Consider the following 26,785-nt stretch of genomic DNA (forward strand, 5'->3'; position numbering starts at 1 on the left):
AGATGCAACAGAGAGGGCTCTCCCCCAGGGAGTCGCCAGCCGATTCTGTGATTCTAGATCCACATATTCCTTTTAGCCACAAACGATTGTGGGGAAAAAAACCATCATTGCTAATGAGATTCTAAGATATCCCTTTGCAATCATCTTCCTATTCAGTGCTATTCAACGCAACAGGTTTGTTAGTCATTCAACAATTCAGTTGGGCCAACCAGCTGGGGTGATGGATCTAGGTTATAGGAAATGCATTCATTGTGAACAATACACTAATAGACATCATAATCTACATCAACACTCCCTACAAACATTCGGCTTTCATTTCAAAAGGGGTTAACGTATGACTGCCCTTTTTGTGTGCGAGGGAAACAGATGTCAGGAACTAATTACTTTATTCTTGCCATAAGCATCCTTTTGCTCTAGAACGGTTGTTTATTCCTTTCCTGCAAGTTCTCACTTCCTTTTCAATTTTTTTGTGACATCACTTTTTAATGAGCTGCATGACTCCAGAGTTGAGGTAACGTGTATTTATATCCACTGATGAATGAATATCAGCTTAAAACAGGTGGAGAGTTCTTCTGGATGAAGTATGTGTGTGTGGGAGGGAGACTTCAAAGTCAAAAGTAAGAGTAAACCCTTAAGAGGGTTTTTAAAAGACGCACTATATATGCCTGTGAAAAATAAGGCAGCCTTTTTTCTCCATAAATCAACAAAACCGTTAGTAGAGAAAACACGATATATAATAACTGTAGATTAAATCAGTGGTTCCCAAACTTGGCAACTTTAAGACTTGTGGACTTCAACTCCCAGAGAGTTGAAGTCCACAAGTCTTAAAGTTGCCAAGTTTGGGAACCACTGGATTAAATCACATTAACATGACTAAAATGTCTCTGTAAGATGCACTTCATACCTAATTCTGGACAAAATTACTACAATAGTAGTAATTGAGTAGCAGTAATCATTATCTCGGCAATTTAAAACTATTATACGTGACAAGTCCTTTGAATATATAACATGGATATATTAAAAATATTCCTAAAATGGGTCATGGCCTTATTTAGGTTATTAGATCTGGCCTGAAAAGATTTGTGCACTTTACTAGAGTAAAGCAAATAATTTCATAAGAATAATACTTCCTATTTCTCAGTAGAAATTATAGTTCTTTGCAGCCATCCAATAATCATCTAGATTTTTCCCAGGCAGGATCTAGTAATTTGACCTCAATAGCAAAAAGTAAAAGTGTTATATTAAGTGCATATAGCTGAAGATTTCCCATTATCAAAAATTAAAGTTACTTAAAGATAGGAAAACTGTTTCAAGCAAATAGTATTTCAAAAACTATAAAAATACAAGGAAATAAGCACTTTCGTTGTACTCTTTCTACTTGTGGTTCGGTAATTGCAACCAACTGAACTCCAAAAAAATCTCATGGCTTTCAACTGGACAAGGGTTGATTTCCTGTGAAATTAATGGGATCCCCAAAAGAATACAATGTTGGATGGATAACTGTCATATTTAATATTGGAATAGATATTATGAGCACGGAAATGTACAAGCACATTCCTTGGTCTTGTTTTAAATATCAAGCATGTCCTAAAAACAGAGCTTTTAGTGTCTCCCCGCCCCCCGTGCTATTTGTAGCGTTAAATTATCTTTTCTTTAACTCTGCAATAAAATCCCAATGCTGATCTAGCAGGACGAAAAGGTCGTAGAAGGAAGTTCAAAAAAAGTTGCTTGAGATTTTCTGTTTTGGTTTCATATGTTTTGACTTAAAACTTAAATACTGAAATAGATATATCTCCTTACTAATCTATTTGCTAATCTTATAATTTCTTTTTTAAGGTCTGAATCCATTAAGATTCTTTGAGTGAAAATATAAATGTGTCTTTAGTAAAAAAATAATTAAGCCCGAGTCCATTAATCTGGAAGATGTAGAGGTAAAGAAAGAGAATGAAAAGAGCAAGAAAAACCTAGACAAAATAATAATAATAATAATGGGGTGAAATATTGTATTTGGAATGTACAGCAAGCCATCCTGAGATTCCTGTATGAGACAAAGAGCTTAAATTTTAAATTAAATTAAATAAGGAAAACTGATTGCTATAAAGGTTGAAAAGGTTTCTTAGCAAGTAATTTTTTTGGGAAGACGTTTTCTAAGGCGATCAGAGCAAAAGGTCTAATTTAGTCCGTCTGAACAATTTGCAGCATAAATGAACCTTGACTGGCAAGCCTCAGGCTTATATTTTAACTGACAAAATCCTGGTTCAGAGACCACCAATAAAGGGAGATGAAAGGGAAATAAGCAATTGCTTTGCTACGGCAAAGGAATGTGATGCTGTCGAGAGAAGATGGGAAAAGGAAGCAACTAAAAATAAAGAGTGAGCCGAGGTTACAACTGTTGCTTTTCTCTTTCTCTTTCCTTTTGTATCTTTACTTCTTTTGCATCTTCGGGACCCGACAAATTTGCGCCCGACAACAGCGCGCCGACAAAACCGTGACGTCGACAGCGCACCCACAAAACTGCACCCACAAAAGCGCGATTAGGGTTAAGGTAAGGCTTAGGGTAAGGATTAGGGTTCTTACGTTGTTTTCGCGTTGTTTCTTGATGGCGCGCTTTTGTCGGCGCGCCTATGTGGGCGCGATTTCGACATCGCGGTTTTCTCGCCGCGGTTTTGTTGGCGGGCTTTTGTTGTGGGTGCATTTGTCGGTGAACCTTGCATCTTTACTTAGAAATAAATCCCTCTGTGCAGTATTTCACAATCAGAAAATACTGTTGCTATACAGGCAGTTATAAGCAAACGACCAAAGTGGACCATAAGTATTAATTCAGGTATTGTTAAAAACTTTCATTCAGGCTTATGACTGAGTAGATGGAAACAACAACAAACTAACAAACAACTCTTGGAGAAGAAATTGCTCTGCATACCAGCTGCAAAAACCTGTAGGATTCTCATAAGCGTCAACCCGGGATTGTGAAATAGTTTGGACCTTAATTTCAGGAAACCCTGACCACAAATCATGCCATATTGTTCTATATTTTTTCACTAGGCTTATGCTTCCTCCTCGGAAGCCAGAAATTTTTGCAAAAAAATGTTTTTCTACCTGCCCATCAAATAAGACTAAGGAGCAGGAAATTATAAGTGCTAACAGGTTGCAAAGCTTTTATTTTATTGTTTAACATTATCTTAGGCCTAGCTACCTAAATAATTATTTTTTCTCCCACTTTACTTTCATTGTATGGTTATTGTTGTGTATGATATCTGAAGGAAGAACTTCAGATTTATATTTCATGCAGTATTTCACCATGATGTTCTCGTTAGGCCTAAGATCTTTTCATATTCCCTTTCCCTAGGTTTTACCAGGTTGTCTGAATGGGTTGTGTTATTAAAAGGCTATCACAAAAGTGTGTCTTACTTATTTTACCCAAGTCATGAAGGGGAATTCACTAGAGAAAGCAATTATATTTGGAAGAGTTAGTGGCAAAAGGAAACCAAGCCATTGAAGAAGACAGTGACTGGACACCATCCAAGCTAGTACTAGCCAGAGCATAGAACGACTCAAAGTAGTAGTGCAAAGATTGGAAGATGTGGAGAGACCACGCCACAAAGAGTCATACATGACTGAATGGATAACATCACCAATACTCCGAGGAAAGAACATCGATTGCTTGCAATACATCTGGAAAACTGTACTTTTCATCTTATTGCCTTATTTCCTTCCGTTTCCTTATGTCCTTATTTCCTTACTCACCCTAGACCTCCTGGCATTTGACTAAGGGCCTCTACAGTGATGGTGACTGGCTTCAAAATAGCAATAGCAGTTAGACTTATATACCGCTTCATAGGGCTTCCAGCCCTCTCTTAGCGGTTTACAGAGTCAGCATATCGCCCCACACAGTCTGGGTCCTCATTTCACCCCCCTCGGAAGGATGGAAGGCTGAGTCAACCTTGAGCCGGTGAGATTAGAACCGCTGAACTGCAGATATCAGTCAGCTGAAGTGGCCTGCAGTACTGTACCCTAACCACTGTGCCAACTCGGCTCTATTAATGTGCTTAAATAGTCAGGCTCTCTAGGAATTCTGGGAGTTGCAGTCCAATCTCCCTGAAGGGCTCCAATCCTGGGAAGCTCCAATGCAATATCTCAAGGGGATTCTCCCTTAGCAATAGCAATAGCAGTTAGACTTATATACCGCTTCATAGGGCTTTCAGCCCTCTCTAAGTGGTTTACAGAGTCAGCATATCGCCCCCACAGTCTGGGTCCTCATTTCACCAACCTTTGGAAGGATGGAAGGCTGAGTCAACCTTGAGCCGGTGAGTTTAGAACCGCTGAACTGCAGACAACAGTCAGCTGAAGGGGCCTGCGTACTGCACCCTAACCACTGCGCCACCTCGGCTCTTATGGCAGGGGCCCACACTTTAAAAGGAATAGGAATTTGCTTACTTGATTACATTTGCCTCTTAAAGCTAGTGGCTATCACTGCAAATGCTAACACAGGCTTCAAACTATTAAGACAACTCAGTAACACACACTCTACAAGAAGCAACTCATATCCTACCCCGTAAAACAGGTCATGTACCAGGTTGGCCTAGTGCTGGTGGGGAGGGGGAGAGAGCCAGTTTTTTCAAAGATTTTTCCAAATTTTGTAAGACAGGCATGCTGAGTAAATACTTTCTTTTCTTTTTCCGAAAAAGGAATAAATTCTAATCTGTACTTTAAACACAAAATGGGCTATCTAAAATTGGTCCCTGGGGAGAAGATTCCATCTTTTAGTACACAGAATAGACTGTCTGTGGGTGCTGGCTCTTTCCTGTGGCAGGGGGGTCTGGCTAAAATAACAGGGAAATGATGTCGACAGACCCATCCTCTGATGTTAAGAAGTTACTCCTGCTGCTACCAACGTTACGTGCTAGCTAACTTTAAAATTAGCAATGAAGTTCCAGACTTTAGACAAAACCTATTTTGTTTCAACATCTTACAATCGGTGGCCTTTCAGAAGAGTCTTTCCGTGCAGTAGGTTTAAATTCAGAATGCCTGTGTGGCTTGTCACTGCTCTTATTTCTGGTGATCAGATTACCTTTTAAATAAGGATGTCTTTAAATACCGTATATACTCGAGTATAGGCCGACCCGAATATAAGCCGAGGCACCTAATTTTACCACAAAAACCTGGAAAAGTTATTGACTCGAGTATAAGCCTAGGGTGGGAAATGCAGCAGCTACCGATAAATTTCAAAAATAAAAATAGATACCAATAATGCCATTGCCCATTGAATAACATATACAGCCTGCCTGTGCCCATTAAATATACAGTAGCCATTGTAAAAATTTGCTCTGCATAACAAATTATTATCACACAATACCGGTGTATTCAATGAAATACTTCACTCACCTCATGATGCTGATGTCCCGCTGTGATGATGATGTCCCGCCTCCTATGACACACGGCACAGTGATTCCTAACATTGGATCACTGTACCAGAGGAGGTGGGACATCGCTATGTGGCTGCTTGCCATAACAAGGAGGAGGTGGGACATCGTTGCAGAGCGGCAGGAGGGGGAAGAAGGGGAATCGTAAGACAGCCCTGCATTACATTAGAACGTGAGGAGGGGGGATGGTGCGGTGCACGCTGCGCGGCAAACTGACACAGAGGGAGGGGAAACTCAGGGGCGCTGGGCCATTCACGAGCGTCACCCAGCGGCATGGCCCCGCCCCTTTTTCTCCTCCATTTCAGGCAAATTTTTCACTGACTCGAGTATAAGCCGAGGCGGCTTTTTTCACCTCAAAAAGTGGGCTGAAAAACTAGGCTTATACTCGAGTATATACAGTAAGCATCATCAGAAAGCATCTATTTGGGAAACCGCTCCATTGCCTCTGCATGAATATCTTAATTACCGCTTTGTAATGTGTGGATAGTGGCATAAGAAATCACATCCAGGTGGTAAACTAGAATTATTTTGACATACAAAAAATTGTACTTCGATGTCTTACTAATTGAGGAATGATGAAATGTTTGTCTTAAAAGAAATAAAACTTTTGAACACGAAAAAAAAAATCACATCCAGGCTCTAATCAGTTTGGGGAGTACTTGGCGTTCTCTGAACTTAGATGTTTTCTTGCAGATATTTCATTACCCAACTCGAGAGCATTTTCAGTGCTACGTAGCTACAATGCCAGCACTGAAGATGTTACTTAGTTGAGTAACGAAACATCTGCAAGAAAACCATCAAAATCAGAGAGCACCAAGGACTCCACGGTTCAACCCTGAACAACAAATATTCTCTTCTAATCAGTTTCTATGCATATATAGACATTAAATGAGCAGCATTCTTCTGTAAGCATTCATAGCTAAATGTTCTTTCATTTCTCCATCTGCATCGCTACTTATGGGATCTGAGCACAATCATAAGCAAAAATAGAATTCCGTATCCACTGCAGATATTCTACAAACAGTATATTCTATTTGAATGTCCAAAATATTAGCCATTTATACCTCTATCTCATGAACAGAGGGAAACAAGAAAAGTGGTAACCTCTTTATGAGGCTAAGTCTGCTTCAAAAACGATTTGGATGAAGTGCTACAGTAATTCTCTCCTATTCCTTAAAAGTTGCATTAACTTTAATAAGTTGACTCCTTCAAATAACAATATCTTCAGCTCTAAAATGTCATATTATTTTAATAAAGTGTGGAAAAGTACCGTGCTGTGCTTGTGGGAGGTCCAAGTCACTACTTTTCAAATTCTTTGAAAAATGTGTAAAGCCCTAGTATTTTTATAAAGATAAATTCTAAATGCTGGAAGATACCACCAGCATTCCCGAAAACAGCTACTCATTTGCTGTATGAGCTTTCAGAGACAAGATATATTTTAAAAAGAAGCAAGTAATAGCTATATATGCATACAGTATAATATTTCTGTAGATCAGTAAGAAAACTTCCATGCAAATAAATGTCATTTTATTTAATTCATTAACGGCATAACGAACATTTCTTGGATGATTTTTGTTGATGAGGTTTCTTCACAGAGAAATAAGAGCGGGCACTGTTTATATGGGTTCCACTCCTGCCTCATGATTCTAAATAATATTTTTATTAAATAATAATAATGGAACGTAACATAACATATCCACCCATTTGACATATTCATAACCCCGGATGGCTTTCAACCCTAAAGCAATTAAAAAGTATAAAAACCAGCATAAAAACTCCTATCCCCCAATATCCCCTCATATCCAACAATTTTCCTAGGCTTCAGGCATATTTCCCTTGTAAGGAAGAACCAGGTTTTCATTGCTTTTCAAAAAGGCTAAGAGAGCAGGGGACTGCCGGATCGGGAGGCACTTCAAACGGTCACTCACGCCCTCATCACCTCAAGACTTGACTACTGTAATGCGCTCTACATGGGGCTGCCCCTGAAAAGTGTTTGGAGACTACAACTAGTCCAGAACGCAGCCGCGCGAGCGATACTGGGTGTACCAAGATACACCCACGTTACACCTATTCTCCGTGAGCTGCACTGGCTTCCTATTGGTCTCCGAACACGATTCAAGGTGCTGGTCATTACCTTTAAAGCCCTGTATGGCTTAGGACCTGGATTCCTGCGAGACCGCCTTCTGCCGCATACCTCCCAACGGCCGATGAGATTGCACAGGGTGGGCCTTCTTCAGGTGCCGTCAGCCAGACAATGTCGGCTGGCGGCTCCCGGGAGGAGGCCTTCTCTGTAGCCGCTCCGACCCTATGGAATGAACTACCCCCAGAGATCCGGACCCTACCCACTCTCATGGCCTTCCGAAAGGCTATCAAAACCTGGCTATTCCAGCAGGCCTGGGGCTGTTGACCTCATGACTGAGGTCCAGCCCCGACTAGATTGAGTGTATGATGTGGTTTTTAATCTGTTTTCTCTGGTTTTTTTTAATTCCTTATTTTTTAAAATGTATTTTTTGTAAGCCGCCCAGAGTCCTCCAGGATTGGGCGGCCTATAAATCTATTAAATACAATACAATACAATACAATACAATAGACCCCAGTGTTTCACAATGAAACTATGCATAATGATAGTAAAAAAACCCACCCTAATTTATGGACAAAAACCCTTCCTCCATTTTGTCCACAGTTAAAAAAGAACAAAACCCAATATTTGAAACTACACTAAATGGCAAAACCGATCATTTTATATTTTCCCGAGCAGTCTCTTTACAGGAACCGCGAGCGTGTGAACCCATGGGTAACAAGGACTATTTGTACTTTTACCGTAATAATAAGTAATCAAGCTTACTTTGGATGCCAAGCAAAACACCCGAGTCAATTATTTAGCGATTATGCAAACACTGCAGAAATTAAACTTACAAGGATCATTATGTGGGTTTATCAGTGGCATATTGGCTCATAATAATTTGGGGAGGTGGAATCTTAGGAGACCTCCTAGCAGTGTGGGCGAAGAAGTACATTTTAGAGCATAGAGACTATGGCAAAGAATTTATCTTCTGACTGTACCAATTTCACCACATCGGCTCCTGTGGTTAAACTGTATTCTAGGGCTATGTGGGAGATTTCAACTATTCTCCTTCCTTCAATCATTCAACAATGACACCAGTGAGAAAGCAACTGTTCTGGAGGCCAAGATCCAATTAGTGTAACAAATTCAAGAAAGTATAGTTATTAGCAGAAAATTTAATATAGTTGGCCAACCAAAGTATGCTTAATGGAGGATGTTGTCTAAACCAGTGGTCTCCAACCTTGGCAACTTTAAGACCTGTGGACTTCAACTCCCAGAGTTCCTCAGCCAGCTTTGCTGGCTGAGGAACTCTGGGAGTTGAAGTCCACAGGTCTTAAAGTTGCCAAGGTTGGAGACCACTGGTCTAAACTACGGTAGCATTATTGGAACATTTTTTGATTGCTGCTGAGAGAGAGAGACAGAGAGAATATGCAAAGTATAGAAAAGGTGTCCAGAATATTCAACTGAACAATTAAAAAGGAAAAAATATATATATAGTCAAACCAAGCACAGGTGAGCACCATGTTCAGTGTACCTCACCATACTTTTCTACCTTGCAAATCACTCTTGCTTCCATCACATTCAAACTCTTTTCATATGTTGCCTCTTTGGTCTTTAAACTTTTCACCTTTCTCCTAATAGCAATCTCATCAATTCCTCCGACCACGTCTTTTGGTCTTTGTTAAGCTCTCACACCATTTCCTTTCCTCATTATATATTTGTTTTGTGATTCAGCCCTCATTAATTCTCCCTATATGACACACCGCCCCAAGATATTTTTCCTACTACTCATCCAATTTTGAATTCAATCCACATTCATCCCGCATTCCTTCATTACCGCTCCTCTTCTGTTTTACCACACACTTCAGAAGTATCCATTGCAATCAAACTTAATCCTATGTTTCTTGGCAATCCTATTTGTTGCCCAATTTGGGGGAAGGTAGGCAGGTCCTCATTGATATATCTGGAGTTATTTCTCTTGTTAGGCAAAGAACTGGGGGAGTCCCTTGTTAAGGAGATGTTAAGGTCATCAGGTTGACTGAGGATGAAACATTGAGGTTCCTGTAGGTTCCAATTCTCTTGTTAGGGCTGCCCTTGAGTTGTATTGGGAGGGGGTAAGCAAGGCTTCTAGTCTTTAAGAGCCGAGGTGGCGCAGTGGGTAGAGTGCAGTACTGCAGGCCACTTCAGCTGACTGCTATCTGCAGTTCGGCGGTTCAAATCTCACCGGCTCAAGGTTGACTCAGCCTTCCATCCTTCCGAGGTGGGTAAAATGAGGACCCGGATTGTTGGGGGCAATATGCTGACTCTGTAAACCGCTTAGAGAGGGCTGAAAGCCCTATGAAGCGGTATATAAGTCTAACTGCTATTGCTATTTAGACGGGACTCCAAGGGAAGTTGTCTGGGAGAAAGTGAAGGAGAATCAATTTACTGGAGAAATATGACACAATGCACAAGATTCAGGGCAGAAGAGCCGGGTGCCTAGAAACATCAAAGGTAATAGAAGAGCCCTCTACAGACTATCACTAATGTCACAAGCTTGAGCTTGCAGGCTTGCAAAACAGCAATTACTGACAGATTGCAAATAGCAATAGTAATAGTACTTAGACTTATATATCACTTCACAGTGCTTTACAGCCCGCTCTAAGCAGTTTATAGAGTTAGCCTATTGTCCCCAACTGTGACCAAACAAAAGGGCAAACGAAAAAACTGCGCCCGAATAAACCGCGTCGCTAAAACCGCGATGTCATCAATGCACCGACAACAGCGTGTCGACAACAGCACATCGACAGAAGGGTGATTTACAACAGCGTGTCGGCAGAAGGGCGATTTAAGTTAAGGTAAGGGTTAGGTTTAGGGTTAGAGTTACGTTTAGGGTTAGCGTTATATTTAGGGTTAGGTTTAGGTTTAATTTTACAGCGCGCTTCTGTCAACGCACTGTTGTCGGCGCGATTCAGTGCTCATTCGTCGGAGCGCTTTAGAGCACGTGGTTTTGTCACCGCGGTTTAGTCGGGCGCGGTTTTGTCCTTCGCCCTTTTGTCAGTGAACCGTCCCCAACGTCCTCATTTTAAGAACCTTGAAAGGATGGAAGGCTGAGTCAACCTTGAGCCGGCGAGACTCGAACTGCCAAACTGCAGGCAGCCAACAGTCAGCACCCTGCAGTACTGCATTCTAACCACTGTGCCACCACGGATCATGGTACAGTATCTATCGTGTCATGAAAAGTAGAAGCGATTGAATAACTGAACAACAATTAATACAGTTAAATTGACGACTAGTCAAACAATGTTTGTAATAAAATACACCTCCCTATAATCTTCCACTACAGCCCAACTATTGGCTAAAAGGGAAGACAGGTTCCAACCATCCTTTATCAAATTATGCAATTTTCTTAGGTTGCTCACAAAGATAGGAATTATTTATGTACAAGCTTGCCCAGGAATATGCTCAGCAATGGGCATCACTGAAGAAGGATTTGAATAAACATATGCAGAAGAGATGTCGACATCTCTTCAGGTTCAAAGGCATAGACATACTGCTTCTTCCCTTCCCTTCCTTCCAGCATGCCTCTAGGGACCAATGGGAAGATCTGAAGAAATTGAAATGAATTCCACTGAACATACTTAGGATCTTCCAACTCTGATTAGAAACTCTGCAATGCAGAAATAGAGGCATCACACACAAGGATTCTGGGAGCAGGCTTGGTGTGCTGATCCCACCACTTCCTCATATATATATATTACAATCCCATTTTATTAACACTACAAACTAGGAACTTTTAAATATTTCTGAAAGTATGTCAATGGGCCATATAAGTCATTCCCACTTTCCGTTCCAGATTTTTGTTATTTTTGTTAAGGACGAAAAAGAGTCTTAGAAAAGCCTTTTGTAATTTTTGTATACAGTATGTATTACGGCTCAAACCTTATCCTAAATAATACGGTGTATGAAGTCAAGAGATATTGATGTCTGAGGTGGAATTCCAAAATACTCTGAGGAAGCCTTCCCAGACCTTGGTAGTTTCCAAATATTCAACCTACCAGAATTTTTAGCAATAATCATGCCGTCAGAGGAGTTTCTGGAAGTTAAAGCCAACACCGTACATCTGAAGAGTGGTTGAGTTTTAGAAAGCTTGCCCTAAGAATCAGAAGTTATTGAAGGTGATACATCTGGTTAGGTTAATGCTGACTTAAGAATTCTGGAAATTATAGCCCCAAAGGCTACGGAGGATATCGAAGTGGGCAAGATGGTAAAGAAAAGAAAGTTTGACTTTTTTCTCTATTTCTTCTAAAACATTTTTTTACTAAAATATGCAAGAGGAAGACAATCAGTTCTAACAGCTTCTACATCATATTAATTTTAGGGAAAAGTTTAGAAGGAAAAAAGAGACAGAAGCGTATGGAATGTTATAAATAATGTAATTTGTAACCCTATGGTAACCTTTCACTTGATTTTTTAATTTATTTAAGGCATTAGAAGGAGAGAGGGGAAAGGGGGCCCGGAGGATTTGGAGCGGGGCTGAAGAGAGAAATCCTAAAGCGTCTGTTAGTATCTGGGATGCCCACATGGTTGGTGACCAGGGTACTTGGGTCTCTACCCAACCAACTTGACAGATGTTGACAGATCCCATCAGCCAGAAGGTTGGCAGATGGGAATGAGAAGACAGGGTTTTTGGCAGTGACCTCTGCTCTATGGAACATCTTCCCTTCGGAGATTAGACTGGTCCCAAATCTTTTGTAAAGCTCTAAAAACCTGGTTATGTTCCCACGCCTGGATTGTTGAATGTGCGAAGAACCATTTCCTGGTTCTATAGCTAACTGGTTAAGTATCTTGGCTGCTATGTATATTTAACCTGGATGTTTTCGGTGTTTTTACTGTTTTAAAATGTTTTTGATATTTTAATTGTAATCTATTTTTGTGAATTGTAAGCTGCCCCAGAGACTTTCTTTGAGAAAGCTTTGGATGGCTGAAGAAATTGATTGATTGGATGAACGAATGAATACATATTTGAAATATAGGATCTCTACATAAATAGGCCTTCGTGAGTTGCCTTTATAAGAGATGGGGAGGAGGGGAATTGGAAGAAAGAAGGGAGATCTTCAGCATATGGTTCGTTTCTCCTAAAATTAACTCTCAGCGTTCTATATACTGACCTCTTAAAAGCAGTAAATGGGTTTCTTAATATGTTAGGTCAAATATTCATCCAATTCTCTTCCACAGCTAAAGGGAAGTCTGCTCTTGTCGGAAAGAAGGATTCCATTTACACAAAACGTTAAGGAAATCCCACAATGTCGGCAGGATGAAACTCAAGGGGATTTTTCCCCCCATCTTCCCAAACCAGACAGAAAGGAATGTTATGTGACTGCTTCTAAAGTATCGAAAAGCATGGTTGTCTTCTCGCTGTAAAACACGCCCTGCATTAAGAGAAGGGTTGCGTTACGTCTCGGGGTCTGTGAAAGATGTCGCAGACCCTTGACTGAGGAAGTTTACACTGCCCTTTGCAGCTGATCCCCTGTTCCCCCTGGACAGATTTCCTGCCACTCAGGACAGGAATAAAACAGCATGCTCTGAACCGTCATGCTGCCTTCCAAAGCAGTCCTCAGCAGAAAGATAACACAGACCCGCAGAGAGAGGAGTGTTTTTTAGCTGCCCATGCCTTCCTGAGCTGTCTGAGGAGCGCTTCTGAAGAGGAGAACAGCGGACTGCCGGTGTACCTACAACATCTCTGTAAAATCTATATCTCTGCGTGGAAAAAAAATGAAAACACAACACCTGAAAATGGAGCACAGATCGAGCAACAGCTGAGGAAAAAAGAAATCTGCCTGTGACAGTTTGCTTTCAGCCACGCTCGGGGTGGGGGAACGCAGGAAGAAAGCCCTTCGCCTGTCTTTTGCACATGTCACCGGGGTGCTGATTTGACTGTTCAAGGAGACTCTCTGGATCCATCTGAATCTTTGACAAAAGTTCAGCCGGCTGATTCTTTTTTTCTCCCCCACTTACCGAGGAGAAGATGAAAGTGGCTCTTTGTTTTCTCTTGAGTTGCAATCTTGTCCTAATAGCAGGCTACAATTCCTTTAGGAGAAGCCTGGAGACTCTAGGCAAGAAGCAATACCAAGTCCAGCATGGACTGTGCAGCTACACTTTCCTTCTGCCCGAGATGGACAATTGCCGGTCTTCCTCCACTTCCTCGTATGTCTCCAACGCCGTGCAAAGAGATGCCCCGTTGGAGTACGACGATTCCATCCAGAGGCTTCAGCTGCTGGAAAACATGCTGGAAAACAACACTCAGTGGCTGATGAAGGTAACAAAAAATGATCTTTTCTGCCCTGTGTAGAAGCTCACGTTGAAGAGCACTAATGTCCTTTTCTGTTATATTTCAGGGCAAAGTATTCGGATATTCTTAGTGAGCAACTTTGCCAACAGTTAATAACATTGCATGTTGTCACAGGCATAAGGAAAAAGAATGCAGAGTGAGGAAGCTTATTTCCTGCACAGAGTCATTCATCGAATCATATATTTTAAAATGTTATACTTTTTTTTTTAAAAAAAAGCTCTGATAGCAGTCTTGTTGCACGTGTGGGTGTCTGCATACCTCCATGCTCCTGAGTTATATCTGGCGTCACATTTTCAGATATTCGGTTCCATTCAAAATTTAGTCCCGGTTAAATTAGATTTGGATTATAAGCAGGTTGCAAACGGAAAACCTATTAAAAGCTATCTCATGTAGTGAAAAATCAGCAAGCAATCCCCACTGATGTGAACTGAAAGCACTTCTACCTGTGCACCAGTTGTAAGGAATGGAAACCAACTGGGTATATGGGGTTAAAAAGCAAGACATGTAACTCCCCTATCTGAGGTTCAAAAACTTTTGGGTCATAATGTCCAAAATATGAATATCATTGACCGTGTTGTGGAATAACAGATCTATGAACTACATAATCTGACGTTTTAATTTTCTATGCTTGACAAGTAACTTAAGCAAAAGACGATCCATTTTCAAGGGATACTCACTGAACATTGAACTATATTCTTCTTTTTGGTAAAATAACATTGCGTAGTGAGAAGTTACATTTTCTCAGGCTATATTTTTATGCCAGTAACTCATCTGGTTGAATGCAGGGAAATGTGAAGTATGCATAATAAAATAGATGTAAGAACAAGGTTCCTGCATAAAAAAAAATGTAATAATTATATGACTAATACTGAAGATGTCTGTTTTACAGCGAGGTTTACTTCCACTAGGCACTGATGTCAACCTAAATAAAAATGTGTGGTCACATGATATCCCATGTGCTTTAATTTAAAAAAAAAAAGGAGTCAGATTTTTTTCAAAACTAGACACCAGTTAGGTGTCATTCCGCAGAAAGTTTAATAAGAATTCTAATTTGCTGTTTTATTACAGTACATTTCTTTATATGTTATATAGAAATCTGTAGCTACACCGTACAATACTGTAAAAGCATCACACATCATTTAATTTAATGGTGTCTAACAGTGTATGTTTGAACTGTGAATGGCAATTGATAGCTGCTGTAGTCAACTTGCATACAGGAACTGAATTCTTCATGTCTTGTCAAATCAGCTGACTACTGTGTGATGTGAAAATATAACTGAATGGCAACACTGATATTTAATGTTGTGTAATAATTAAGCATTAAAGTGTTGTGGGTTGTTTATTTAATAGTCTCCTCCTATACTCAGGAGGAATCCCATTGCAATGAATGAGATCTATTCCTAAGCAACTGAGCATTTTGATTGTACCATAAGCTGTATGGTAGATACAGTACAGTATAGTGGAAATGGCAGAGATCAGCACTGTTTGTTTAAAAAAGCAGACTAATGTACATTATTTTTAGGCTTCATTTTTAAATGCTAATGTTAATTTCAAATGTGGTCTAACAACATAAATCTTAAAAAAAAAACACCAAGGAAATTCTGGGTTATATTCAACATTCTCATAGTGCATTTGTCAGCTGAACAAAAAAAGCTGGATTAAAACTATTTGGATTTAGCTTCCATTATCTTTACTTTTCGCTTGTAAATCTCTCTGAAATTATTTATGGCCAGTAAACTTAGCAAAGCCATGAGAACTACAGTCCTACATTTGGAGAGCCACCTTTCCATTTCTGACATTCAGTTCTCACCATTTTTTAGCTTTATATTTGTTTAACTTAGCCTTTTGCAACCTTCTGATCTCTAGTACGTGCATTTAAAATCAACACTTCTATTCCAGAAAATCTGATTAATGTAGATTTCTTCCTGCTTTTGTAAACATTAGTTTTGTATGGGAGAACAAGCACTTTTTTACTACTGTCTACACTGAATTCTTTCTAACATCAATTATCTATAACAGTTTTGCTCCTAATGTTGCCCGCATCATCAGGCGGGATTGCATTTCCCATCTTGAATCAATCATCAAAAGGAAGTGTTATGTTTCTGAATGGACAGTGAACTGTCTGAATGGAAGAGACTGAATTCACCATGCTTGCATTACAATAGAAAGCTGGACAATGTCAAAGCTACATCCTGGATACTAACAGAAAATTAACATTTCACAAGTTCCTGGAAAACTACAATCGCGCACTCATGTTCTTACAGTTAAAATGAGATTACTATTATTAGTACAAATGTGTGTAGCCTCTTTTAAGATCTTGCCAAAAAGTACTAATGTTTCTGATATCTTATTAAAAATAAAAACTAGCTCACAATATATTTCAACAAATTCAACAAATCTCATTTTGGGAGGAAGATAAAATATATGGGGCTTCTAATCCTCTGTACCATACTTTTTTTAAAGTAAAAATCCTGGAATTTCTGTATTAGCCTCACCAATTTTGCCAAAGAATATTAACATTTTATACTTAACTGTCTCTAGGTTAAAATTTAATGTTAAAATTAAATGGTATATAGTATTTACCTGTTTCCCAATCCTAACCCCAATTAAATCATCAGTTTTATTTAAAGATGAAAGGTAGTTATCCAAAATTCATTGTTCATTTTAGGGGCTGTGGTATTGCAAAGTTTGAGAATCTCTGGTGTAGGCTAAATAATAACAACTGATTAATGAACGTCTAAAACAGTTAACCAGATAATATAATTCCATTTCTGAACTCAGTTGCAAGCTATATTGTTTTTGTTTTTTGTTAGTTGAGAAGTCGTGTCCGACCCATTGTGACCCCATGGACAATGTTCTTTACCATCCCCCGGACAAGTTATATTAGGTACTAGAAATAGAAAACTAGGGAATCTTTTATATTTAATAAATATTCTATATGTAATAAATATTCTGCAAGCAGGTACCAGATCCAATTTTGCAGAAACAGTTTAACCTATTAGATAGGAGAGTAGAAACAGTTTAACCTATTAGATAGGAGAGTAGATAGCTCCAATGACTTGGTAGCAAAAGTGTTCCATGGTAGGATTTTGAAGTCATCAATGGAAATAGTTACACTTCAATGAATCGTGAAAAAATAATAATCCAAGATTATGCCCAGGCATAAGAGCCAGCCAGCCAGCCAGCCAGCCAGCCAGCTTGCCTATCTATCTATCTATCTATCTATCTATCTATCTATCTATCTATCTATCTATCTATCTATCTATCATCTATCCATCCATCCATCCATCCATCCATCCATCCATCCATCCATCCTGCATAAGAACCATTTTATATTTTATTCGTCTATAGTTACAGGGTGGAAGAACAACATTTGAAGATCTCTCACATAGACGAAACCTACAGATTTTATGCTGCACCTATCCTGATTGAACTGGCTAGCATTTTATTTATCGAATGGTTTAATTGGTTAACTCCATATGTTAATCAGATATTTAACCCACTCATTAGACTGAAATAGTACCAAAAGTATATGGAAACTTTTCATATTGATTATTTCCACTGCTGATTTCACATGTGCTAACTTGCCTTATCTCCGATGTCTGTATAATCAGTGAACCAGCCATTTGATCATGCAGGGTTCTGGATCACCCAAGTTTTCACACAGGTACTTCAAATACCTAGTTTCCCACACTGCAAATGTCTATACTGAATGTATGGATATTGGTAGATAGGACTAGCAGCAGATATGATGTTGGGGATTCAGTTTTGCTAGCATTTAAGCATAGATTCAGTTCAGAGCATGTTAGTGAATTTAACAGAATTCTGCTGATTTGTAGAAGATTCTACTTGTTTTTAAAGTTCACTTCATCTCCATAATGCACAATTGACCTGGCAGTAATCCTGGCAACTTGTGAGCTATACTAGTTTTTATTTATGATTATTCTGCCAATTGCACTGAAGTATTTGCAAGAATGTTCTAAAGATCTTTCTCAGAGAGAAACAACATCTAAGGAGACCGTGAGACCTGCTTTAACTTTCATTCGTAGTTTGGACATGAGGAATAACAGGCATGTGGCGTTTATTTGATCATGGCACGACAAAACCACGGTCCACTAAAGCGCGGCCGATTAAAGCGCGTTGCTGACGTCATCAGCAGCGCGACAACAGCGACTGCGGAGAAAAAAGGCGCTTTAAAAAGCGCTTTGAAAGCAAGCCGATTCAAGTTAAGGTAAGGGTTAGGTTTAGGTTTAGGGTTAGGTTAAGGGTTAGGGTAAGGTTAAGGGTTAGGGTTAGGTTTAGGGTTAGCGTTAGGTTAAGGGTTAGGTTTAGGGTTAGGTTTCGGGGGGTTAGGTTTAGGGTTAGGTTTCGGGGGGTTAGGTTTAGGGGTTAATTTTAGCTTTAGCGCTCACAGCATGCTTTTTTCGTCGCACTGTGATGATGTCAGGTACGTGGTTTCGTCGAGCGCGCTTTAGTCGAACGCAGCTTTGTGGTGGAACCTATTTGATTACCAAGGTTAACATTCTGGGAGATCAACACATACTTTAGAAAACAGGCTGAACAACTGCTAGCTTGTTGCTTCAGTCATATTGTTGGGATGCAACCGTATGGAGCCGAACATGCAATATTCTTGCTAGGGTTAATTAGCAATATTGTCTAGATGTCTCTCAATAGTTTCATAGCATTTTTTTTTCTTGTGGATTCCCGAATCCTAAAATATTGTACTGATTTATAAGTGTTTTCAGTTAAATGGTAGTTGGATTTACTGCAAAGTGGCCTTTGGGTCACTAGACAATGAACTTGCCAGGACAGCAGGTAGGGCCAAAGCAGAATTTCCTTCCTGTCCTCTAGGTAACCTCCCATTCAGCTGCAAGATTTGTGTGTTATTTTCACTGTTAGTGCTTAGAAAATGCGTAATACGACTAAAACAACTTATCCAACTTATTTGGACAAATCTAAATGAATGCCAGAGTATCATTCAAGAGAATGGAACGCCTGGGGTTTTGTGCTTGGTGCATTTCCTTCCAATATCCTTGGAATATCCTATTTGGCCATCTGATACAACTTGGTTGGGTATTTAGAGATGAGAATTAAAATTGAATTATGTTGGCTGCTATTTAGACGGCAGATGGAGTTTGTTGACAAATTTGCAGGTGTCTGCCTTACTGACTTCATTCAAAAATCAGAGGTCAATAGTAGGATGACAAGGATGAATTAATTCCTCACCTACTGATCTCTGCATGCCATTTTAACTGATGTCACAACTGGAGGAAATGTGATGATGGGGCTTCCGTTGAGAAGTTCTCCTGCATTTGCCTATGTTGTGTGTCTACAAATAAGTTAATCACTGGTGTTCTTCACTTCTCTGTAATCTGCAGAAATACCTTTGGATACAGTTTCCACTGTCCCCAAAACAAATTATGTTGGCTTACTAGTTGACTATGACACTTGTGGATCCCTTTATGTATTCTACAACTATTGTTGGGAGATTTCTGCCGAGGTTTCAAGCCAGGTTGCTTGCCATTGTACAGTAACTTCTTGGCTCTTGAGCATCCAGATGCAGCATGCTGTTCTGAGCACCAACCAGTTGATGGAAAAAGGTGATTCTGACCACCTGAAATAATTCCTTAAGTGATCTGCTCAGATTAACAGGCTGGAACTGATAATGGCCCATACCTGGTTGGTCCTCTGATAGAAACTGATTAACTGGACGCAACCACCAACGGGAAGATAGGAGATATGCTCTGGTGGCAATTTGAATCTAGGAAAGCAGCAAGAGACATTGTGACCTTTGGGAATAGATGCATCCCCACGAATTTAATCTAGGCAAGCCATCATTTTCTATAAGCATGTTAGTTTTATAACTGTTCCTCACTTCTCTGTAGTCTGCAGGAATACCTTTGGGTACAGTTTCCACTGTCCCCAAAACAAATTATGTTGGCTTACTAGAAGATCAGTTTTATTACCTTCTGAATTTTTTCTGCATGTCCTGCAAGAAATAATATGTTTTTTTTCTTTTGTGTGTTTATTAGGACATGTCTATGAAGTACTCAGTATAAAGCTGTGATTTTCCAGGCAACTCTGATCTGGGTGCTGGATTTGGTAGATCAACAAGGCATGTGCAGATGTGCATATCCTGAATCCTCAGATTATTTATGAATGTAGCCATCACTTTTGGTATAAACACTCTAGAGATTAATACCAGAACAATCTGAAGTGGTCTGAACTGAAATTGATTGCTATTATAAATGATACTGGAGAAAATTATAGAAATATGGAGGTATGTTTCCGACACGGTTTACCAGTGCCACAGAATTGGTCTACTGTTGCTCTTAGTCTCATTCTGAAAGTTCTCTGTTTGATGAGATGCTGGATAGTCAGAATTTCTTTCTAGTTCCAGCTCTTCGTGGGAATGACTAAAAAATGGAGAATACTTCTGAGAAAAACTGCCAAACAAAAAGGGGAAGATATCCTGCTTTGGCTCCAAAACACTAGTTTGTCCAAAGTAGGACAAAGACTACTTTGTGGTCCCTGAACTCATCTTTCTTATATGACATAAGCAAGACCTTCTTTTTGTTGATCTCTATTAGCACTGGATCTAGTACCTCACTCAATAGTTAGCAACCCCTTTCCAGGAAGGGTTTCGATAAAAAACTTAGCTTTGGACTTGTGGTCTACTTCTTCTTCTTTGTGCCACAATTCCTGACAGACAGCCATGCCGGATGCCATGAGAATTGGATGATATATAAAGATTGCAAGATTGATGGCAGACTCAACCTCCCTTCCCCCTCTTTATGCTCTACTCTTTTGGGGTTATCATACTGATATACAGTAGTATTATTACTGTGTTCCTTTGTCATTGTTTATTTTATTGTTCTATTATTTTACTTCTGTCTTGTTTACACTCCTTTCATTTTTCTTCCTTTTTATAAACTAGACTAGCCCCATGGTGAGATAGGCAGCAAGTAAATTTAAAAAGCAAATGCCACATACCTCCCAACGGCCGATAAGATCCCACAGGGTGAGCCTCCTTCGGACGCCGTCAGCTAGTCAGTGCCGGCTAGCGGGCCCCCGGAGGAGAGCCTTCTCTGTGGCTGCTCCGACCCTTTGGAACCAGCTACCCCCAGAGGTCCGGACCTTGCCCACTCTCATGGCCTTCAGGAAGGCTGTTAAAACCTGGCTGTTCCGGCAGGCCTGGGGCTATTGACCTTATTGAAAGGTCCAGCCCCGACTAGAACGAATGTGTGTTGTGAATTTTAAATCATTTTTTTATTTTCCTTTTTTCTTTTTCCTTTGTAAGACGCCCAGAGTCCTGCGGGATTGGGCGGCCTATAAATTTAATAAATACAAATACAAATAAATAAACGATGCCTATAAATGAGCTGACTCACTAGTGGGTTTTTTTTTAGCCCTTCTCTTATATCCCTGGCCTTTTTTGACTGGAAGGCAGGTACTGTATCTGTAATATTGAAGCTTTTCCCACAACTGAAGCACTTGATGCTTTCCTGATTACTAGAGATACTATGGTGGATCAGTATGGTCTCACTCGGATCTATGAAGATTGATTCTTTTTTTTCCCTTTTTTTTGGCATTATGTTCATGGAGGATGGTGCTACAAAGTCATTGTTCATTTTTTAAAAATTTTTTAATTTTTATTAGTAAAAGAAAAATACAACAACCAATAGCTGGTAAAAGACAATACAACATCCACTGTTTTGCTTTACATTTGACTGTGTTTCAAGACATTCCCATAATATCAAAATCATTATAGACATCAAAGGTTAGGTCTCTTTTTCCCTCCCTCCCTCTTTCCTTCCCTTGTTTCTTCTTTCCCACTTCCCTCCCTCCTTCTCTCCTTCCCTCCATCCTTCCCTCCTTTCTTTTCCTTTCCTCCTTTCCTTCCCCTTCCCTTTCCTCTCTTCATCCCCCCTCCTTCTCTCATACCTTCCCTCCCTCCTTTCCTTCCTTCCTTTTCCTTCCCTTACATTCCCTCCCTTCTTCCCTCCTTCCTTCCTTCCTATCTACTCTCCTTCTCTCCTTCCTTCCCTCCCTGCTTCCCTACCTTCTTCCCTCCCTCCTTTCTATCCCGCTTTCTTCTCTTTCTTCTCTCCTTCCTTCTTTCCACCTCTCCCTTCCCTTCTCTCCTTTCTCTTCCTCCTTTTTTACCTTCCCCTCCTTCTTCTACCTTTCCCTTTTCCCTGTTCCTCTCCTTTCTCCTCTCCGTCCTGTCTTTCCTACTGCCCCTCCCTCCCTCCAATCTAACCTTTGTTGCATTTACATATTTTCCTCTACTGGGGACGGCCTGGTTCTCTTTCCTTTCCTTGTTTAAAAAAGGCAAGCTTTACAGAATGCAAGATGAAAAATTATTAGTCATCTGTTCATTTGTCCTCCAAGTGGCAGAGCCATTTGGCATTGCCTCTATTTCCTTATTAGCTGCAAGCTGGCATAAACATTGCCCCTTTCTTTAAGGAGCTTCTTATCACCTTTGGAATATGGGATTTTCCGGGTGTAGCTGCATTTCTTTAGAAGGCAGCGACAAGAGTGAAAGGGTTTGAGAGCAGCAAATGTTTTTTTGGCCATTCCTTCCTGCCAGTAGAACAGTTAGACAAATAGTATCTTATTGGCCCCATTGATTCAGTGGTCGTGAATGGCCAGTTGGAAGCTCTGCCATATTATTTTACTGGATAGAGGGTACAAATAAAGCCTGTTCATACTGTATCAATGACTATTTTAAAATCAGCAGAGTTATGTGACTTTGGAGTAAGAAGACTCTACGCCTAGAACAAGTGTTAGAGGGCATCAAACCTTAGCATCCTCATTACACATAGTGTCAGAAAATATTTTGCCAAGTGTTGGAATCCATTCCGGGTGTGTGTGTGCAGGGCGGGTTTTGCCTGCCTGAAACACACACACACACACACACACACACACACACACACACACACACAGGGATGGAGAGACATCGTACCAGAAACATTTTTCCGGCCTAAACGGTCAGGACTCACTATGCAGCCTCATGAACTATGTGAGCCAGCTATTCCCACACCTGCCCCTTCTCCCCCCCCCTCTGCCATGCAGCTTGTAACTTTCTATTCCCCGTCTCCCCTCCCTCTGCTAGGTTGTAACTTTCTATTCCCCCTTTGCCCACCCTTTGCCATGATGTGATTTTCTTTTGGTTTATTTGTAGAATGCTGTGAACTTTTCATTAGTTTACTTGTACCATGTGTGATTATATATGCCTTCTGATACGCTTCTTTTGATGATGCTGTAACTAACTTTTCTAATAAAAGAGACCTTCGATGTTCATTCGAAGCTTAGCTCATCCCAAGGAATTCTGTCTGGTGTTTTCCTTTCAATTCGGTCAAGGACACATGAGTGGCTCTCCAGTGTGGCAACAATGCCGCAGCCAAGGACAGATAATAGGCAAGTATTAAGTAACAAGTTGAGAGGAATTCAATATAAAGGTAGAAGACATGCCTCATCCACACTTCGTTGCATATTTAAACCTCAGTTTTCCTTCTAAAGAAGTTAGGAAGTAGGGAAGAACCTGGAAAGCCACTGCAAATCAAAGCAGACATTACTGGGGTTAATGAATCATTGGTCTGCCTCCCAGGGTACATTCATCTGTGTTCAGAATGGCATACTTCTTTTTCTACAAGTTGAGAAGATTTAAATGTTGCTTTTCCTTTTCAAAAATATGAATAAATAACCAGGAACGATGTGTTTCTCTTCTAATAAATCACAAAATGATTTTATCAGAATTCCAGAGGGATAACTAGGTTTGCCTGTTGCAGCAAAAAGGCCATTCTTCTGGCTCTCTAAAAGCACATGTGCTATGCCAGCAACTCCATGGGTTCTGCCTACTTGCATAGAAAAGTAGAACAACATGTTTCTAATTGACTTTTACATGCTGAGGCAACTGGAGTGGTGAATGAATAAATGATTATATATATAATGTGTGTGTTGTATTTGTGCTGATAAATAAATAAAAGGAGACTAGTATAGATCTATTTCAAGCTATTTAGCTCTCATCAGCTAGCCATACCCTTACTGGGATTCGAACCTGTGCTGTACTGCATCTTAGGCAGATGTGTTAACCACTAAGCCACAGAGTTCGACTCCTTATCAGCTAAGCCAGGGTGATAGGTATCTAGTTAGAGTTATATTTGGGCATACCGGGGGTTGTAACTCTCTCTCTCTCTCTCTCTCTCTCTCTCTCTCTCTCTCTCTCTCTCTCTCTCTCTCTCTCTCTCATCTATCTATCTATCTATCTATCTATCTATCTATCTATCTATCTATCTATCTATCCATCCATCCATCCATCCATCCATCCATCCATCTATGTTATATTTGTGCTGATAAATAGAGACTAGTATAGATCTATTTCAAGCTATTTATATATGGTATTAAACAGTAAAAGTAATCAGTAGAGTCAGAAGTAAATGAAACAGTACTATTAATAAACATTTTGCCTTGCAGTAAGATTTGTTAAACTTACCGTAATTTAATGGAATAGACAGAAATGTTAAATAAAGTGTACAGTATGTGGTGTTTTTTTAAAGAAAAGGTATATTTATTTTTTATTTAAAAGATGCCCATTACAAAAGTTATTTTGGATTATGCTAATTCCCATCCCCCACCCCCCTGGTTTGTAAATTGATGTAAATTAAGCAAAGGGAAAAAAACCCCAAGCCTTTCAAATCCTTTAATATTGTAATTAATATGTATCATACATATGATAGTTATTAGAGCTGTTATGGTAATGCTTAATGGAAACTGTAGAGTTTGTCTGGAGCTCTATGCTGAAAGTGAAAGCAACCCATTCTGACTTATTTTATTCAAACGTATCATTACCTGATGAAATCACAAGACGAGATGAAGGAAAGATATTAGCCAGGAGTGCATTGGAATTGGTGTATCTGAATGATGAAGCAACTGTGGATTTAGTCTAAATAGAGGTGGATGTCGGGAGGCCCCATTTGATTCTTTTCTCACTACTAATCTATGGTAAAATTTAGTTCTCATGATATTAATATGTCTTGCCTTGATAGCAATATGTTTCCCCCTTTGGCTAATAAAATACAACATCAAAAGAATCCTTTGAAGATGTAGATTAGCCAATACAAAACCAATAGCAAATATTTAGCACTCTGTCAGCTTCTGCCTTGCTGTTGCTTCAGCTGCCATGAAACGGGAAGGGGGGAGCTTGTATTTGGGAGGGGTTAATTGTTGTGCTGGAGGAATGTTCTAGGATGTGCCAGACGTTGGGATTGCGCATGCGTCTGTGTTTCCCGTCTGCATCAACGGCCTCGACATTCCATCTTTCGGCCTGTCTTTTTGAAGTTATCTCACACCTGACACTTGAAGGACTTATGATTGGACTGGAGCTTTGATCCTAAGGGGGGGGAACGGGCTATTCTATATATCAATTGCGTTCGCGCCAAATTAAGCAGACTTTGCTTTGCTACTGCTCGCTTACCATTTATAATTAGTAAAAGTACTTTTGATTTCCAACCCATGGAGTCTCTTAGTCTTCTTTCCTAATTATGGAATGGAGTGGTGCCTGACACACTCTCTTAAAGAGTGGGATCATCAGATATATTTACTTACACATTTCATATTAATGAAACATGATATTCTACCCCTGCTATTTACCGTATGTATAAGTAACTTATAACTAAAGATAGGCATGATAGGCATGAATTAAGATTTATCTAGTTTTTAATCTTAATTCTTTGGGCAGTAAATATGGTCCCATATATTTCAATGCATCAGCCTCTGTCTTTATAACAATGAACAAGCAGCTTTATTCAAAGCGTTATTTGTCTCCTGCTAGATCTGGTTGTGGGGTTTATATTCTCAAGTATTATGATTAAATCAACAAACTAGAAACAGTCTTTGATTTGTTTCTTCTCAATCAAACAGAAGTAAACGAGGTCAGAAGGCATGAAATATCAGGCAGACGGGGCTCTGACTGAACGTAGAATTAAAGCCGATGGGACAACAAATATAATAAAGAACGCATTGCTCTTTATTCTGAAGTTTAGCCCGCCAGGACAACTTGAAAGTAGGCAAGCAAGAGATCAAGAGAAAAGGCATGGGAAAATTGAAATAAGGATGGTGGACGGGAAAACAAGGGAGAGTGCTGGGCAACCTGTAGGACAGAGCACAAGAAGAGGATGTCATGGGAGGCAGCAAGAAAAGAAGAACAGAATGACTTGGGGTAGAGAGAGTTGAAGAAGGAAGGATGATGAACTGGACTCCCTCCATTGTACAGAGGGGACATTTCTAGCACTTGCACTTCACTTCCTTTAAGAGCAGAACATAAATATAAATAAAATATCCATATACCACCTTATATTTAATTGCTGCACATTTTAATTGTCTCAGTTTGCCTAGGCCAGTAATGGCTAACCTTTTTCTAAAGGTGTGCCAAAATTGTGTGCGTGCATGCTATTGTGTGTGTGTGCCCCCCACCTGCGCATGTGCACACAACCCCCCCCCACATACATGTGTGACACCCCCCATGGGGGAGTTTTCGCCCTCCCTAGGCTCTGGAGGCTTCCTGAAGCCTGGGAAGGGCAAAAATGGCCTCTTCAGGTCCTCCAGAAGGCCAAAAATCAACTGGTTGGTGCGCGCATGTGCGCCACAGCTGAGGGGTGCCGTGCCAGAAAATACGGCTCCACGTGCCATAGGTTTGTCATCATGGGCCTAGGCTTTCCCTTGAGAATGCTATGGAGCATGGGCTCTCTTTTTTCTTTTGTAATCAAATACATTGAATCTTGCCATTTTTCTTGGTAACATTTAATTTTGTATTTGCAAAGCACCTTTGGATGACTAAATATGCAGCAGGCTTAAATCATTTTATGAACACTGAAATCTGTCTTGAATCTAAGCAACACTTTAGAAACAGGCCAGAAATTGTATATGGAAGGCATAGCACAAAGGCATTAAAACCACTACATAGGA

At 40.0% G+C, this 26,785-nt stretch overlaps 2 protein-coding genes across 3 annotated transcripts in view; one reads left to right on the top strand and one right to left on the bottom strand.

Moving 5' to 3' along the window:
* The window catches only part of MCPH1 (microcephalin 1), a 123,567-nt gene that overhangs the window by 29,382 nt on the left and 67,400 nt on the right, over positions 1 to 26,785 (bottom strand). The gene's annotated exons all lie outside the window — the stretch shown is intronic.
* ANGPT2 (angiopoietin 2) overlaps positions 13,055 to 26,785 on the top strand; it is a 51,951-nt gene continuing 38,220 nt past the window's right edge. The window contains exon 1 of the mRNA XM_087718981.1: positions 13,055 to 13,783. Coding sequence (XP_087575107.1) covers positions 13,493 to 13,783 — 291 coding nt within the window. The 5' untranslated portion in view covers positions 13,055 to 13,492. The remainder of the gene's footprint in view (positions 13,784 to 26,785) is intronic.

Source organism: Thamnophis sirtalis, unplaced genomic scaffold (assembly GCF_051295495.1).
Source record: "Thamnophis sirtalis isolate CommonGarterSnake01/CBP01778 unplaced genomic scaffold, rThaSir2_p1.2 scaffold_6, whole genome shotgun sequence".
In the NCBI taxonomy this organism is placed as follows: domain Eukaryota; kingdom Metazoa; phylum Chordata; class Lepidosauria; order Squamata; family Natricidae; genus Thamnophis; species Thamnophis sirtalis.